The 16,729-nt window shown below is 35.3% G+C and overlaps 2 protein-coding genes across 5 annotated transcripts in view; one reads left to right on the forward strand and one right to left on the reverse strand.

Moving 5' to 3' along the window:
- LOC143199320 (CUGBP Elav-like family member 1) overlaps window positions 1-16,729 on the forward strand; it is a 631,257-nt gene that overhangs the window by 603,943 nt on the left and 10,585 nt on the right. For all 3 annotated transcript variants that reach the window (XM_076409044.1, XM_076409043.1, XM_076409045.1), the window contains one exon: window positions 3,327-4,013. In XM_076409044.1, the coding sequence (XP_076265159.1) occupies window positions 3,327-4,013 (687 nt within the window). The remainder of the gene's footprint in view (window positions 1-3,326; window positions 4,014-16,729) is intronic.
- Window positions 1-16,729, reverse strand: part of nenya (RING finger protein nenya) — a 56,719-nt gene that overhangs the window by 3,670 nt on the left and 36,320 nt on the right. The window contains exon 5 of one of the 2 annotated variants that reach the window (XM_076409048.1): window positions 15,958-16,097. The exons of the other annotated variant lie outside the window; for it this stretch is intronic. Coding sequence (XP_076265163.1) covers window positions 16,092-16,097 — 6 coding nt within the window. The 3' untranslated portion in view covers window positions 15,958-16,091. Of the gene's footprint in view, window positions 1-15,957; window positions 16,098-16,729 lie in introns of those variants that run through there. 2 annotated transcript variants of the gene reach the window in all.

The raw sequence follows: 16,729 nt of genomic DNA on the forward strand, positions 1-16,729 counted from the left end.
TTCTATAACTTATTTGATCCGTTTCATCTAAAATAGTGTCTCCTTTACAGCTCTTGTAACTTGTTGATATTGCTGCTTTTTGTATTTGTTCAAATGACGTCAATAGACATCTGCAGCAACAGGTCCATTCAGTTTTGGTCCATTGTCTTTGTCATTGTTCCATTGTCTTTGAACTATTTTGGTTCTTTAGGCGGTTCTTTATTATTAATATAAAATTCATCACATTTAAATCCCTATAAGCAAAATCGACAATTGGGATATGACGAAGCAACAGCACTATAAGTTTTTAAAAGCAATGAAAATGAATAACTCAATAATAGTATTATGTAGATAGGTATTTTATGCAGAGAAATGTTAAAACCATCGTAGATACTTTGCATATTTATCAATAACATATCTAGCCAATGAACTAGAAACTTACTGAAATGAATAGAGCAGTTAGCAAAAATCAAGAATTGTTTTATTATTATTATTATTTATTAAAACACTAGTAAATTAATACTAATAAGCTATCTGTTTCTATCCCAATTTCCTACGATTTTAAATGGTATTAATGGTCACTGTTTTTAATAAGCACTGAGTTTTACTAATCACTTCACTGAACAAGCTCAAACTGTTTTACTCATTATGTAATAGGAACTTCAACATTGATGTTCTGACATGTTTGGACATCAGTTCTTGATATGTTTATCAGTCCTTGATAATATTATCGACAGTTTCTACCTTCAGGTCCTTATGCAGTTCGTCATTACGAATGTACCATGGAGCATTCAACAATATCTCGAAGTATCTTGTTTTGAAATCTTTGTATGATACTTCTATTGCTTTGGTTGGCACAACCCCAGAGTTGAACTCCATAGATCCCACACTGGTTTCAGGATTTATTAATAAAGTAAAAGCTTGTCGTATATTGACAGGGCTGAACAAGCTCAAACGGTTTTACTCATTATGTAATAGGAACTTCACCATTGATGTTCTGATGGGGCCTCTGCTCATATGTTTGGACATCAGTCCTTGATATGTTTATCAGTCCTTGATAATATTATCGACAGTTTCTAACTTCAGTTCCTTATGCAGTTCGTCATTACGAATGTACCATGGAGCATTCCACAATATCTCGAAGTATCTTGTTTTGAAATCTTTGTATGATACTTCTATTGCTTTGGTTGGCACAACCCCAGAGTTGAACTCCATAGGTCCCACACTGGTTTCAGCATTTGTTAATAAAGTAAAAGCTTGTCATATATTGGTCAACAACTTGTGGTCTCCTAGGGATATCTGAGTAAGCTGGGTGGGTAAAATCAGGCACACATCTATTTTATGTATACCAAGGATTGCTTGAAGCATCGAATGGTGATGGTCGAGCGATCGAAAAAAAATGCGTGAAACTCGAAAAATAAATTAAACATATCCAACCGATAACGAAGCCGTCTTAATGTTAATCACCGTTGCGTCAATTGATCCTTTATAATAATGGGACGTTGGTCCGTTCCCTTCTTTCTCCTTCGTAATTTACTCGGCAGTCCTCCGGCTGAGATCCGTTTGATTTTGCCATCGAAACAAATTGCGTCTTCCACGAGCGGCATCACCGAATTACGGATTCCTCTCCCTGTCTCTCTCCCCCCTCACTCTTTTTCTGAAGCGCGTTCCGCAATCAAGTCACCCTTGCCCGAATGAAAAGATTCATTGAGAAGACACGGCGCGATCCCTTCCCACTTCACATTATTTAAAACTCCATTGTCGTCTTTGATGCCGGAGCGTTATACGGCCGCCGCTCGGCTATTCTGCCGGATTCCTCCTCCTCCTTCGACGAGGTCGAATCTTCGAAATTGGAAAAGAGACTGTTCTTGAACGGGTCTTTTCATCGTTTTGTTTTCGGGAAGGGTGACGCGGTCCTGTTCCATAATTAAAACTCGAATTTGTCGTTTTTTATTAATAGAATCGTCGAATTTTTTATTAGCGTCGCAACGAAAGGGTCTTTATCGATAACTGAGCGTTTATTTTAACTCGAAATGTCTTACACAAATTTTCAAACGCTTGCCATTGCTTTTTCTCGTCTTTCTGATATCGGTTACAGTTACGACATCGAAAAAATCCTTTCGGTTGGACTTGGAGCCGGAAAAGCTTATTATATGCATCCAGCAAGCTGCCTGGAATAGTGAACATAAAAGGGAAACCAAATTATCCCAAAAAAAATAAGCAAATGGTAACTAAAAAACGAATATTACGAAAAAAATGTTAACAACATAGAACACCTCAAAATAAAAATAAAAAAAGGTAGAAAAAGGATGTGATGGAATTTAAAAAAGAATCCATAATAAACCCTCATAATTGAATATCGGTTTAGTAATCCTGCAATAAGATAGTTTCATTCACTCACTGTAACATTCTGAGACAATAAACCCTTAAAATCAATAAATAAGATGCTAATTTCCAATCTAACACTGCTTCAGAATTCCACTATTTGTCAATTTCTTCTTCTGTGTGTGATGGAGTTCATCCAAACCGATAGATAGATGTTATTGTAGACAATCCTTTCGACATATCCAAACTATTCCTACTTGTATATTTTTCTCGACCTGCATGCCTATGGTAGTCACTCTTCGCCACATATAATAACAATTCGATTTAATTGAATATGCAGTAATGGGAAGGAAGACGTTACCCTTTGTGACCATATTGTTCACACATCTTTCTAACTGCTACCATTTTCCATCAAGTTTTGTTGTCTTTACACTCTTTTTACTAGCGTCTTGTCAAGAGGGACCTAATGTTCCCATTTTGAAATACCTATGTCTGTACACAAATTGACATAACAAGTCTCCCTTAATGGATATCTTGGTCGGTTATCTTTATACTATTTAAATCCTATTTCCTAACAGTATTTGAAGTCATGACTTATATCCCTTTATAGCTGCATACCATTAAGTTTTCTATGGATACTTTCCATACTGGTAGTTAGCTCTGAAATAATTGTATTAAATTATGTTTATATTAAAAAAACTACTCACCGTTATTATACATTTCCTAAATTTAATCTTGAATAGAACTAATATCAAGGTATGTAGATACTTTCTTCTAATTATTTTCTTAATATTCAGCGCAGTTGCATCACAATAAAATTATTTCCAATAGAAACCTCCGCAGCTTAGTACAGAACGTATCAGACAGAATTGTATATCTTTTTAACTAGAATTAAAGCGAATTTACAGACCCCAGTAGGCAATATATTATACATCTTGATGACCTGAGTTCACTGCTATTTTGGGTAGACTATATATTAGTTTAAAGACGATATTCTAATACTTTTTTTTTATTTTTTGCAGAAAGAAAACTTTTCGTCGGTATGCTCAGTAAAAAATTCAACGAGAACGAAGTGCGCGCCCTCTTCACCGGCATCGGCACGATCGAGGAGTGCACCGTGCTCAGGGACACCTCGGGCAATTCGCGCGGCTGCGCCTTCGTCACCTTCAGCACCAAACAGTCGGCGCTGGTCGCCATCAAGACCCTGCACCAGTCCCAGACGATGGAGGGTTGCTCGGCGCCGCTGGTGGTCAAGTTCGCCGACACCCAGAAGGAGAAGGAGCTGAAGCGGCAGCAGCAGATGCAGGCGAACATGTGGAACACCCTCACCAGTCCCACGCTGGCCTCTCCGCCTCAGCAGTTCACCAGTCCGGTGCTGACGTCCGACGCGACATCGCTGCAGCTGCTCCAGGCGATGGGCGGCACCCTCCTGCAGCAGCAGCTGATGGCCAATTCGGAGAACCTGCTGGCGCCCATCGGCGTCCAGAACCTGGTGACGTTGGCGGCAATGTCGCAGCCGGCGGCGGCCACGCCGGCGCCTCTCTGCGTCACCAATCTGCTGGGGAAGAGCTCGGCCGTGGAGCGGTCGCTCACGGCAGCCGGCCTACCGTCCACGTTGGGTACCACTCCCGACCTGGCGTACGGCCAGTTGTTCACCAACGCCACCCTCAGTGCGGCTGCTCTAGCAGCAGCCGGAAAACAGATTGAAGGTGAGTCTTTTTTGGATATTCCTCTCTAATCTTTACTGTGCTACCACTAAAAATGTTCCCTTAATCAGTTAACATCTCAAACTTCACGAATTCTAGCTAACCAGCTGGAGAAGGTTCATCTCTAATATCATTTAACGTGCAGAGTTGGTTCATAATAATTACGCAAGTTTACTAATTCGAGTTAATTTTTGCGAACTTACAGAGGTCAGCTCTGATTATTATTTGTTTATTAATGTACAATATCACACATTTTTAAAGTTTACAAAATGTACAATAAAACGCGGGCTGAAAAGTCCCGAGCAAAACAAAGAACGTAATCTGTCATTCGTAGCCTATCATTCCAGCGCGGCTCTAACATTTCAATACCACTTTTGTAGAACCAATTGATGGATCCATATTTCATCCATTGTCGCATATCGACGCAGAAATAACGGTTTGTTACGTTTAAACATGGCCAAAGACTGCTCAGAATCATCAACACGTTCTTGTTTTTAGTTCAACAGTGAACAAACACGGCATCTACTTTGAACAGAGTTTTCTCATAGTCAAATGTTCACTTTCCGGTTATTCAAGACGATTTTGTGGATTTTTTAAGTAGTGTCACTCTTAGCACAATAAGTCACAAACTTATGAGTAGAAGATCATGAAATTTTAACAGCTCTCTTTTAAAGGTTAGTACTAACTGAAAAGCAGTGAATGCAATAAAACTAGTGCCATTTATGTGTTAGGCCCGGGACTTTTGAGGTTGTTTTAATTATATATAGTGAACTAATATAATTATTACATATAAAATCATCTTATAAAAATATGACAAATAAAACAAAACTAAAGGTATAAGGTACAAATAATATATATAAATGCGAATATTAGTATAAATATTGGTTACTGTCTTTAAACATTTGGCAGTATCCCAAGCTCTTTAAAGGATAAAGGATACTGTTCCATCGCATTTCCCAAGTTCAATAGTCGCCTCTGTGAGCTATGCATTCGACACTCAATGAGTATAAGCTTAACGGTCAGCAGTTCAACTCTGAGATTTTACAAATCCATAATAGCCAAATGAATAGAAATATTATACAAATATTTAAATACAGTTAGTTACTCAGGAGGTTAGTGCTCCATGGTATATTATAATGACAATCTGCCTAAGGACCTGAAGGTAGAAACTGTCAATAACGTTACCAAGATCTATGGGAAAGGAAAAGAACAAAGGCCCCATCAGCACATCAATGTCGAGGTTGGTTCTTCAGCTCCTAGATAATGATAGCGTAGTGAGAAGATTAAAGACAGTAAAATCATTTGAGTTAGTTCAGTGAAGTTATTAGTAAAACTCAATGCATATTAAAAATAGCGACATATAGATTTTTAGCGCAAAGTGTCTATCGTAGAATAAGTAGTTTGTAATTTGAAAACCGTAGCATATTGAGATAAAAACAAATACCTTTGTAGGAATGTTCGTCGGGTCGGTCGGTCGGTCGAAATGTGTGGCTGCCGCTGCGATCATTTATCAGAACACTCACTACTATCTTTGGAAGGAATTTGCACGGGAACTAAAAACACTGGTTAAATCAAAGTTGTTTATTCTAACTTACGATTGATACATGTGGTCGATGGGAGAATGGACAGGATATTAGGTTAAGGTGAAGGAAGTACGGTAGCGCTGTGGAAGTGGTACTGTTACAGGGGGACGGTGATAAGAAAAGAGAGCGAGGCGTCGTCGTGATGGCCTTTTATACTCCAGAACTGCATGGTACCAATCCACCGGCGTTGCCAACCTTTGTAGTTGTTAATGGTGAATTGGTGGTGGCCTAAAGGGTCGTGGCGGTCGCCACACCTTATTAGTGTCAACGTACTAGATGGGTCAAAGCTCGTATATTGCCTGAACAATTTTACTGTTTCCTGGTGATAATTGCTCGACCGTCAATGTTTCATGTATAATTCAACAGCAACGTTACTGTCTCGACATCGCGTCTAGACAAACGTCCTCATCTCGAGCCCCAGCGACCAGGGTTGGCCGAACAAAACTAATCGCATCGTAAACGACTCGTTCTTGGTATTGTTCCTCCACCTCCCTCCCTCCTCCTCCTCCTCACCACCGACGACGACAATCAATCGATCAATCATTTTTTTCGGAGCATCGAGCGTCATAAATCAATCCGGCGGTCCTGAATTCAAATTTCCGTTCGAATAAATTAATCCGCAAGCGCGCGTAATTTCTTTTTGAACGCGCGACCATATTGCTGCCGGTTTTTTCTCTCCTCGCCCTCGACGTTCCTTCTCGCGCCGTGATCGTTAATTAATGGCAATTAGTGACGGCAAGAGAAACGGGACGGGGTGGAGGGAGGCGCGGGAATGTCAAATGGGTCGTCGGGCGAGCGGGGTTTCGGTTTCATAGTCATTTCGTTTTTTGTGTCCCGGTCGATTTTTGATAAATTGATTGGGTTTTAATTGAGGCCTGGGTACAATAGTTGATGATTCGCCGAGGGAGGTAATTGCCGTCGGGTCATTTGCGATGTTTGGCCATTTTTCGCTGATCATCGGCGGAATTAAGAGCACGATATTGCTTTTTAATGACATGTAATTCGATTAAATTTTTAAAACATTACCGTTGTTGTACCTACTGCTAGCTGTTGGTTATTCTAAAATTCAGCTTGTGGTCATATTTTGCTTCTCGATTGGTAAAACTAAAATGTATTTTTAACACTTGTTTACAATGAATAGTTTTCCAGCCATCTCTCAGGCAATAGGCTAGATTAGTGTAATGGAGATTATTGGGATTATTAATCATATATTTTAAAGTTTTTTTTTATTAATCTCCTAGAACGTCAACAATCTGCCCGTGGGCAATAAGTATTATTATATGATTAAAAAGAAAGTTATGTATTTCGTGAAGGTTGTTCAATTAAATCTTGCAAAATAAGTTGTCATAAAAGAAAATAGAAAACCTTCCTTCGAATCTCGGTCATAAATTGGTACAACGTATTTTATTCAAGGTTTTGTGCATCGTTAGCCGCTACTTTTTCCGATCTTTCGGGCAATTTAGGGATTCTATCTCGAAAGAACGAAGTATCTTTTGAGGCTATCTATGAATCGATCCATTTTTTGATATCTCCTTATCTCATATATCGGAACAAGTAATTATCAGAAGGAGCAATGTCTGGAAAATATGGCTGGTGGGGTAGCACTTCCCATTTTACTATTTCTAAGTATGTTTTCACCGATTTTGCAAAATGTAACAAATGGCATTGTTGTTACTTTGCTCGTATTTCGGCCGTTTTTCGCACAGTGCATCAGTTGTCTTCAGATCATCGTCGTCAATTTTTTTGGCTCTCAAGAATGCTCTCTAGTCTTCGGTGTCAAAATCGCCACTTCTAAAACGTCGAACCCAGTATTCCTATAGTCTATTCAAAACAGTAGTGACACAAGTGATCTGTCAAAACGTCGCGATGTTGCCGCAGCAACTCTGAGTTTTAGTATATTTTAGCTCTGACATATAACAAAATTCTAATTTAAATAAAATAATGAAACAAAAATGTAATGTATTATAATTTATTTTAACATTATAGTAAATCTAATTCATGTATTATCGAAGAACTTAAAACTGCAATTAATTATACTGCCACAATAATTTATAGGTTAGAATTGTTTTATTATATATACATTGAACTTTTTTCCACACTCGTATAGGTAGAGTTCTAGGCGCGCTTTTTTATGTAGTGGTATCCCCCGAAGGCCTAATCCGTATTTTACTTTCATTAGAGAGCATATTTATGTTTTACGTTTAGTTCTTGTTTCTTTCGATGTGTTTCGATTCTTGTTCTTTTCTTTGTTGATTTACTTGTTGGGATTTTGTCCACCAGTGTACTATGGTGCATTGTACATAACAATAACTGATGGTTCCTCGAAGTTCTTTAAAAGCTGATTTTTAAACTACTGCAAAAACAAGTTATTGTGCATTTCTCCATGGTAGTCAACCTTGGACTTGGAGGAAAACACTAATTCTGCACGAGTAATAAAACCATTCCTGTTTCCAGCATGAGAAACCATATATTTGCAATAAATTATTAATAAATGTTATGACTAATAAAACCTATGTTACTCCGAACCATTTGGCTGGCTATCCAAGTCGTTCCAACCTATATTTTGGATTGTGTGGAAAATTGAAGAGATGCAGCGGCCTCGTTCATTGTTTATTCAAACGCTAAACGTTCTAATTTCGAAAAGCTATTAACCCGGTATGCCGCGCGTCGATCTTAAAATGATGTAAACCGACGGTGGTGAGACGGCTTTCGTCTGATTGATGTTTGCGTAGGTACTGATGGGTAATTGTTTGGAAGTATTTCGTACACAACCTCGATTACTGCGCGATGATTAATGAGATGGTAATTGTTTATTTCGGCCATAATTTTTAGTTTGTGTTAATGCCGATATAAAATACACACACGCGCCGGTTTTTTAGCAGCCTGATTCTTTAATATATCTGCGTAAAATGCCTCTCCATCAGAGCTATTAGCTCTTAGTTTATTAAAAATTATTTTACACGAAGTTAAAACAAACAAACGGACCTAAATCTGGTGTACCGGCCGGCCTGAAAATAGTCGATAGTCGCAAAACAGTCGAAACAGTCGATAGTCAATAAACTAGCGAGTAATTACTATTTTCAGTCAAGTCAACACATTCAAGTATTTTACTATTTATCATTCACAATTTAATCTTTTTACCCTATTACATTAACAATCTTGAAAAATATTGTAACAAAATGCTATAACACAAGCAAACTTCCAAAAAAATCATAAAACTATTTTGTGTCAAGGTCGCTTCTACGACGACAGAGCCAGAGCGTTAAAAATCAGTCGATGAAACAAGTAGAACCAAAGATAGTAACTAAAAGTGCGACTGAAACAGTCCATAGTAAATGGTAACAAAGTATCATCTGGCCCTGAAGTGATAAGGCAAATCAGCCACGCTGACCATCTGTATATCTTCCAGATTTGAAGACTGTTACAGTTTGACATCTGTAAGCTTAAGGTCTTCCAAGTGGTCTTTCTAAATCATACTAGAAATTGAGTCATTCGATTAAGATGTAACAAGCAGTGCACTGTTGAGGAACAAATCCATAGTTACTGATTGCAACGGTTTGGATAAAATCTGAACAGTGGTGAGACTTGATGAAGAATATTCCCCTAGAGTCTCACCCTGAACTTCTATGGATTGATGATGAAACAGAAAGAGTAAAACCCACTAAAAATTAAGGTGGTTACTTCAAACGTTCATAAGCGAAAAAAGGATGATGTGCATGCTGAATGATACGTTACTAAAAAATTAAAGCCTAATAATGAACTCAGAGTGAAGATACAAGACGTTATTTCAGTTATCCTGATCAATAACTGAAAATAGTGCTATTTATTGATGAACATTTATAAGGGATACTTTTTAAAACACTTGTTGAATGTTATTAACACTAATTACGTACCATTTATCCAAAATTCTGCTTTATGTTGACCGCATATAGGACATTCTAGCTAAATAACCATAACCTGATCTGAAGAACCAAAATAAGGTACTGGATAACAATGTAATCCAAATTCAGTTGCTGTAAAACGGTTTTATAAAACATCGAGCAAAAAGTCTTGAATAACACTTAATTAGTAAAAATTAATGATAAAAATATATATTATATTTCAATAAATCATCACTGAACATTCTTCCATCATCGCTTAATAGTCCTTTACAGGATTAATTATGTTATCTGTCTTGGTTAGAAAGCAAATAGCTGATGTTATATTCATCATGTGGCACCCAAACATCTTTTTTTGTGTTAGAAAAATAATCTGTTATAAGAAAATAAATATTATATCCTTACAATGATTGATACAACTCGAAACCAGAGTTATGTTACATTATGTTCTCTCGCATATTGTTAAATGCTATACGACAACTGAAACATTAATATTCGCTTGTATTTCATAATAAAATTATTAAATAATAAAATATTTTTAACAAAAAAAATTGAACCGACTTCAAAAAATAAATAAGGAACTAACTAAAAAGTAAAAAATAATCAAACTTAGATTTTTAACACAGAAAAAACGTTTTAAAGTAAAATATGTATATAATAATGGTTGTAATAACTAAATAAAAATAAACAAAAACCTTATTTAACTACACGTATTGTATATTCTACTATATACACACAATTTAGCTTAATACCTACCTAAATCTATTTATCTATTTACAATATTATTTCAACTACTACCAACCGAACATTTTGAAGTCGGTGCCGAATAACCAATGTCTGTGTATTAAGAAATATTAAAATATATGCAAGCTATGTCAGTATTGTCTGTATAGTTGAAATAAAATGGTTTTCAAGTACATTTTCGATTCATAACTTACAATATGCAGGAAATGAGAATTCTTAATTATTTTTCCTGGATAGTTAGGCCAAACAACCGGGTCATAACCTTTCTTCAGCTAAAATAATATCAAAAAAGCTTCCAACTCCATAAAGTCATAAATATTATATATCAAACCCGCCCCCTTGCCACAGAAATAAAATCACCCACGTCATTAGATACCCGATACTATAGGGGGCGACAACAAACGAATACGGTCTCCAGAATCAACCATATTCGTAGGGGGCGTTGTTAAATCCGAAACCCGAAATATTATCGGCGAAACACGCACTTATATCTCGAATGTCTCGGATGTATCGAAACAGCGAGTCGCTTATTCCGTCATAATTGGGCCGGGAGCAATTCATATTTTATTTCTTTATCGATCAGTTCATTGTTTAAATATTAATTAGTATAATGGATACTCCCAGCCTACTAGACCCGTTTTATGGCTTGATTTTTCCGTTCTAATTTAATTAAATACTGGTTTATTTCTATTGGGGTAAAAAAAATGTTTTACAGTATCGTAAACTTCTTCGGGGGTTACTGTACTGTACTCAAGAAGGTAATGCCAACATATAAACATAGTAATATAAGAGATTATATAATACTATCAGGACTAAGTAAGAAATATCAATATATATTTCGTTGGATTTTGTTATAAAGTTATGATAATGATGATGAGATAGATTCGTGTTCTAAACCAGGACTTTCCTTATAATTTCAACTATTTGGATACACTCTTAAGTACACGTTAAGTCAATACAAGAGTATTTTTCTTCTTCTTTCTCGAAATTAATCCGCAACTATTTATTTTGGTTTCAAAAGATTTATGATCAAATAGCTTAAACCAAAATACAAAACGAAATGATATTAAATTAGACATAAAAATTAAATAAATAAAGTACAAACATATATAGTGCTTTAAGTAAAAAGGTAAACAAAACAAGTGTTATCCTAACTGTGAGTCTTAATAATTTTCACATTTCTCAGCACAAAATAAGAGTTTTTCATTTACTATGAGCTATTCAGTATATACAAAAATTAATTACTTTTGTTGTTTATTTTGAAGAAATCCGCTGCCTAAGCCCATGAAATACCTTTAGAAACTTATGGTGTTATTGCTCTATTATAACCCAACTATCAATTTTAGTTTCAATGATTTGAAGATAGTGATTTAAAATTTAGTGTCAAAAAATGGCCTGAGAGACCAAACAAGTTCGAAAACAACGAATAGCAAGACTTATTGGAAGAAAAAGCCTACTCAAATTCTTTGAGTACTTTCTAGACCTTTATATGTGATGGGAAAGACCAAAAAGGAGTGAAAATTATTACCATATGAGTTGACTAAAAGTTCCATGTAACTTTCTTGTCAGTCAATAAAAAAGAAGAGTTTTCTGTGACGTGTCACTGGCAATGAAGAGTGCGTCTATGGAACCATCCAGATCGAGACCAAATCAGAATATTAACAACCATAAAACCTTGCTAGGATATATTGTTGCAAAAAAAAAACAACTATGACGAACTAGGCCTATCTAAATATATATTAAATATTATTCCATTTTCATTATTATGCAAATAATTCATAGTATTTAAAATTTTGGACTTCCTTGAGTTCTGCATAAAACTGTAAGTGTTGTGTTAGTGTATTGGTGTTTTAACTGCCAATAAGTGAAGCAATATTATAATAGTGAGCAGAAGGTGATGATAGGAAGCTTAGTAACAGGATATAATGTAGTTTAAAACAGACATAGTTCTTAGTACATGATTATCAACCATTAAAACATGAGCTTTTTTACCAAAATCTTTATCGAAATAAATGTATTATGAGTATCAGGCCTTCAGAACAATTTTAGGATGGTGGTAAAATAATGACCAATCTCAGACTACAACAAGGACCAACCCAAATTTATATTAAAATTAATAAGAATGGACTCTAATATCTCCATGTCGTTTTACAATCATCCATTATTCATCGTATTTTACTGACTAAACACCGTGTGATACAAAAAAAACGGCTCAAAGAACCCTGTCGTTCTAATTTTGATAAAGTCTCCGTTACAAACAAAAGAAAACTCGACTATTTTCAGACCTTTTATAAAAAAAACACAAAACGGTATCGCAAAGCAATAAAGAAACGCTTAACATGGAGCAATAAAATCCAGTTGGGATCGCCAGGCAAGCCTTCCAGTTTACGAAAAACCCACGGAGTCCCTACCATGTCGACCGAACGAAGGAAAAATAATCAAATTGATTGGAATCGGTCGGTAGTGATTCCTGTTGGCGGGCGGAAACCGCTGCCGCTGCAACTTTCCACGTGAGACGACGTCGCCTGTTGGTGAGGAGGGACGAAGGGGTCGACTCCGGACTAGGGACGTCGGCCGCGGAGAAAAATATCGATATTTTTTTAAAATATCGATGGGTGGATAAATTTCAACGCAGGGCGTAAAATAGAAACTATTTAAATATAACCATATATAGCACAAATTACCATCTTAAAACAAATAAAAGCAGAGATCAAAACAAATGATATAACAGCCACATACACAATAAATGGAAAAATAAATAAAGCAAACTCTAGGCGCGCGAAATCTTGATGTCGAGGTGATCAGGTGACAGTTTTGAAAACGAAATAATCGTACCTGAGCATCCAAATTTGAATTTCAAGGATGAAATTAAAAGTACACAAGAAATATAACAGAGATAGCTGATTATCACGACAGATACTTCAAATATCAGATATTAATGAAATATAATGATACTGACAGGTAGTATTGCTGACAGCTAGTAGTACGGATACTAAGTTATGCTGACGAGTATAATATTTATAGTATTGATAAGTATTATATAAATCTAATTCCTTAATGTAAATTTTACTGGAGAAAATAGGGTTGGAGTGAAGCAACATCGATATTGTTAAAAATAATTATCTGCATTTTTTGTCCGCCGATATTTTTTTAGCTATATATCTATAATTTTTTCAAAAAATTATCGATAGTTGTAAATAAATGTATCGAACTGTTTCGATGTAAATTTTGGTGGGGGAAACAAGAGCACAGTGATGAAACATCGATTTTGTTAAATATCTATCGAAATGTTTCGTTCGTCGCTATGTCAATATTTTTCACGCATATTTTTTAATGATTTGTCGATATTTTTGGGCCGATATTTTCCGGTATTTTTTCAAAATATTGAAATCGATATATCGATATTTTTTTCAAAAAATTGTCTGTAATTGTAAATAAGAGTAACGAACTTTTCAAAATGATTTTTGCGCGGAAAAATAGGGTTGGAATGAAGAAATATCGATACAGTCAAAAATAACTATCGATATTTTTGAAATATCGATAGTTTGCCCCGCGGCCGAAATCCCTACTCCGGACTGCCATCCCGATTAGCTCCGGTGGGCTTTCGTCGTACGTCGACCAGAAAAATACACGATCGGGATCCCTTTAGGTTTGTCTTACATCGATTCTGCAGGCCCAGAAAAAGGGAGACGCGGAATCGTCCGTATAAGTCAATTTGTTTTTGCGGTTTCGGGTGATTTCTTTCCGTGTTCTGTGGCATCGCCGGTAACGGGATTGCCGTCGATATTTTTGCTGGCGTTGCGTATGATGGGCGGAGGGAGAAAAAAGGAAAATAAGAAAACTACGTTCGATCGGGGGTCATGGATCGCATGGAATAGGTGACAAAAAATAAGGCTAGAGGGAAAAAACGATTTGCGATATATATATATATATATATATATATATATATATATATATATATATATATATATATATATATATATATATATATTATAAACAATCGGGAAAAATAACGATATATAAAGAAATATATGGATACTTATTTTTGCTTGTATCGATATTTCACTCCAACCCTATTTTTCCGCGCAAAATCATTTCTAAAAGTTCGATACTCTCATTTACAACTATCGACAATGTTTTGAAAAAAAAGTAGAAAAATATCGACAAGTGGACAATTTGTTTAATATTCTTTAAAAAGCAATAATTTTAACAAACATTTAAAATAATAGCCTTGAACCTATAAAATTCCGTGACAAACCCTTAATTTTAAAGGTATATTTTTATTATATTCTTGAAAGAGTATCAGTCAAAATAATATCGATATTTCAGGCAAAAATAATTTAACCTAAAATTTTTGCAAAAACCGATTTTTTTCGATATCCGTAGTATTGCATTTTGATTAGCATTGGGAACTATCGACTGAAAACCGTCGATAGTATAAGTCTGCAATAAAATAGGTGTTTGGGTGTTTTCAATCGATTTATATGTATGTTGTATGCTGAAAACGATTTTTTTAATTAATTTATTATATTGTTACCAGTCATTGTCGACTAATCTACAGTTTGTTTCACTACACTACACAAGATCAAATGGTTTGATTATTTTGAGTGTGTGTCCTGTTCTGGTGTTATGTCCATATAAACACTTCATATATCACACTATACTTTAACTTCAGTTATTATTCTTTTCATTTTTATATGTTCCCTCCAGCGAAGCATTAGCATCAAGATTCGTTCCGAGATACTTAGTGTTCTTGGTATGTTGAATTATATTATTATTTATTGTTATTGGTGCTTGTGCGATCTGATTTTACGTAAACTGCACATGCACAGAATTACTTTCGGTAATTTTTATTTTCCAAGTTTAGATCCAATTATTTATGTTGTTACCTGCCTGTAGCTTCTTCGACAGCAAGAATTGCAGTGCCATCAGCATATGTAGCCATCGTGATATTTTCCATAGTATGTGTAGAGTAGGTAAAGAATTGATCCCAATACACTTCTTTGTAGTACACCTGCGTCAGCTTATTTTATAGTATAGTTGACTCTAAACATTCTAGCTATAATGTAGGATTTTAATAGTTGAATGTGTTGTTTCGGTAACATTTTCTGTAGTTTATGAACAAGACCGTCATGCCATACCTTATCAAAGGCTTGTCTTACATCCAAAAATATATCTGAACATACCTTCATAGACTTTTTCAATTACATCTGTTATTTTAAAACGAAAATACTACTGGAAACATTTCTAAGACGTCAGGATTTTTGTTACTATATTCACCAAAATGAATATAGTCAATATAGTTCTGTTTCATTCCGTATACCTCAAAGAACCCTACAAGAACTTAGAATTAAACTAGAAAATCAGGAATTAAACTAAATGGAAAGTAGTCGAATGAAATAATCGATAGTAATATTAATGTAGTAGTAATATCGATGTAATTACTAAACAGTCGATAGTCGTTTTCATTTCCGACTCTAAGTCTTGTAGGAATGTTCGTCTGGTCGGTGGGAATATGTGGCTGTCGATACGATTGTTTGTCCGAATACTCACTACTATTTTGTGGAAGGAATTCGCGCGGGACTGAAAACGCTGGTTGAATAAAACTTGTTTATTTCGATATTGAATGATACGTGTGGTCGACGGGAGAATGGATAGGATATTAGGATGGGTACAAGGGAGTAGAGAAAATAAAAAGGAGCGAGACGTCGTCGTGGTGGTCTTTTATAGCCGGGAACCGCATGATACCAATCCACCAGCGTGGCCAACCTTCGAACTTGGTGTAGGTGAATGCGTGCTGACCTAAAGGGTTGTAGCGGTCAATATCAAATTCGCACAATATTTGAATATTTTGATGCTCGATTTGTTTGTTATCTTCAGACCTAAAAGGAATATGTTGTTTAAGCTTCGATAATACTGTACGTAATAAAAATTTAATGTCATTGACACCATTAACACTTTTAATTTATTCTAAAGCTATTTTATCGTAATTTAGTAATTGGAACAGGTCTTATTCTAATGCAAACAAAACTATATTAAACATTACCATATAAAATATTGTTTTTTACTCATTTGTAAATTCTATGATACCATCACTCTAAAAATATTGTGTGTTTTTTCCATTTCAAAATCCATTTTTTATAGTTACGCGTGAAATTTGCGTAACATCCTCTAAAAATAGTTCGAATGTAAAAAGACCCAAAATGAATAAACGCAATTTACTGATGCTTAATACGTTTTCTGTGTATGTATATTTTCAATTCAGTTTTAAAAACGTGTAATATACCAATCGTTGTTTTTTTTCTATCCACTTCTAAATAAGTAGGTTTGCAATAAAACTAAACAAACTTAATTACCATTACCTAATCATTTATTTTTATAGAGTCGAAGCTATTATTTCAATATCCACGCAATATACGTTTCCGTTTATAGATGATTGTTTATATACCGTGTTGTTAGTCTTCATATTTTATAGACGTAAGAAATAAACTAGTAAAAACATATTTAGACATTG

This window comes from Rhynchophorus ferrugineus, unplaced genomic scaffold (assembly GCF_030347505.1).
Source record: "Rhynchophorus ferrugineus isolate W39M unplaced genomic scaffold, kcgeb_rfMv2 rfM7, whole genome shotgun sequence".
In the NCBI taxonomy this organism is placed as follows: Eukaryota; Metazoa; Arthropoda; class Insecta; order Coleoptera; family Curculionidae; genus Rhynchophorus; species Rhynchophorus ferrugineus.